The 2,102-nt window shown below is 51.6% G+C and overlaps 1 protein-coding gene across 1 annotated transcript in view; it reads left to right on the top strand.

Moving 5' to 3' along the window:
• The first annotated feature begins 1,943 nt into the window (after positions 1-1,943).
• MYZAP (myocardial zonula adherens protein) overlaps positions 1,944-2,102 on the top strand; it is a 114,006-nt gene continuing 113,847 nt past the window's right edge. The window contains exon 1 of the mRNA XM_015564977.1: positions 1,944-2,080. Within this exon, the coding sequence (XP_015420463.1) occupies positions 1,944-2,080 (137 nt within the window). The remainder of the gene's footprint in view (positions 2,081-2,102) is intronic.

Raw genomic sequence — 2,102 nt, 5'->3', positions numbered from 1 at the left:
CCCCCTGCCCCCGCCCCCGCCCCAGAAGCTGGGTTGAGAAAGATCTTGGCTTCTGTATTGCTTGATCATAAGGGAGTTGAAATGTTGCTCTGTATCATCATTTCTTCATTCATTCAACATTTAGTGCGCACTTACAACATGCCAATTACCGTTCTGAGTACTGGGCAGGAAGAGATGTAAACAAGACCCAGTTTCCACAAAGAGCTCACAGGCAGGTGTGCAGCCTGCTGCTTTTGTAATGAACCATAACACACTGTGTTATATTAACAATATGAAAAAGACTTGGGTAGATGGAGGAGAAATGAGCCCATGGGCCGCACTTCCTCTCAGAAGCCGCCTCTGTCTTGGGTGGTCACTTGGGTGGTTGCCATAATGTAAACAAACATGGATGATGCCATGCTATTTTGACTCTGTCTGAACAGCAGCCGATTTCCTCTCTCCTCAGGGCAACACAACAAAACAACAATAATCATTAGCCTTTTCTGCTGAGGTAGCCATGCAGATCTTTCTAACCCATGTCGGCTTTCAACAGCCACATTTTGACCATGTTTTATTGAAAGCAGACCCACATTTTAGTCTTGCAAAAGTCTCCCACGAGTAGGAGCTGCGTGGAAGTACATTGGAAAAACACCCCCTCATGAAGGACCTCTTTTTAGAAGAATGGCTGGATGGGAGGATGCAGGGAGAAGTGTGGTAAAAAGCAGTAGACCTACAATTAGAAGGCGAGAGGTCTAGTTCTAGCACTTCACCAGTTATCCTAAAGTGCCTGGGCCTCGGTTTCCTCATTTGCAAATGGGGATGATAACAGCATTCACCTTGTTGGGTCATGCTGAGAATTGGTGAGAAAATGCTTATAAGGCACTTAGAATGCAGGCACAGCTGCAGTGGTGATGATGGCCTCACTTCCTCGTCTGCAGAAGGAGCGAGTGTCTGTCCAGCAACATTTGAGCATCTTCCATATTGGTGCCACACTGGAGGTTAAGGATGGTCCAGCAGCTCACCATTGGGGAAGGGGACACACACACACACACACACACACACACACACCTCTAACAGCTGTTGGGTTCATGAGGTTGGGTGTGCAGGGCAGGAGGGTCCTGGAGAGCTTGCTGCGGAGGCAGTGTTTGATATGGGCTTTGGAGGGTGAGTAGAAAGAAATTGTCTTTGCAGAAAAACACATCAAGTTCTTCCTGATCTGCCTGGACTCCCTTCTGCTGCTTCTCTAGCCCCTTACACTGGGGTATTTTCAGTTCCTCAAAAATAGGCCATACCTTCTCTAGCCTTCTACCCGTCTTTGCACAGGCCCATTCTTTTGGCCTGAAACTCCTTCCTCTGCGAGGGGGGCAGCGTAGTGGACAAGCAAGGCCCCAGGGTCAAACTGTGGGGTCCATCCTAGCTTAGCCATTTACCAGCCAGTGGGGCCCCTGCTGTGCTACTCAATCTCTGGGTGAGTCAATGTCCTCAGCTGCAAAATGGGGATGCAGGCCAATGATAGTGCCCGCCTCAAAGGCTGGCTATGAGGACTGATGGAGGCAACACCTGACCAGGGCTTGTCAGTGGGCCCGCAGTAATCACCGAATATTAAGCAGGAGCAGTTTGTGGTGAACACTCTATCCTACTTGCATTTCAGGTCTTAGCTTAGTCATCAGCTCCTCTTGGGGGTGTTTCCTACACCGACCAACACCTAAGGCCAGGTTGAGTGCTCCCTTTGGCATCTCCTCTTCCACCGAATTACCAACACCTGCCATCTCTGTGTCCCCACCGGATTGCAAACTCCATGAGGACAGGGGGCAGATGATTGCTGGCTGCTGGGAGGGACACATGGTAGGCACTCAATCAATACTGAATGAATGACTTGGGGTGAGGGTCCTGGCGACCCCCAGGGATACGGCAGAGCCTCCTGGGGTAGCCAGGGTGGGAGTGGGTCGTCAGAGCATCTGAGGATGAAGGGACAGGTGGACCTTAACACCGCAGACGGCAGCGAGAGCCCCGGCGTCCAGGGGGACGCGCACCGCCTTACGGGTAGGATGCTTTGCGACTTTGGCCGGCCACCCCCTTCGGAGAAAATGCAGCCTGACGGGTAAGGCGAGGGCTCTCGGGCC

The sequence above is a fragment of the Myotis davidii genome, unplaced genomic scaffold (genome assembly GCF_000327345.1).
Source record: "Myotis davidii unplaced genomic scaffold, ASM32734v1 scaffold441, whole genome shotgun sequence".
Taxonomy (NCBI): Eukaryota; Metazoa; Chordata; class Mammalia; order Chiroptera; family Vespertilionidae; genus Myotis; species Myotis davidii.
The sequence above is the reverse complement of the archived record's forward strand: the minus strand, read 5'-3'. Positions and strand labels throughout refer to the sequence as shown.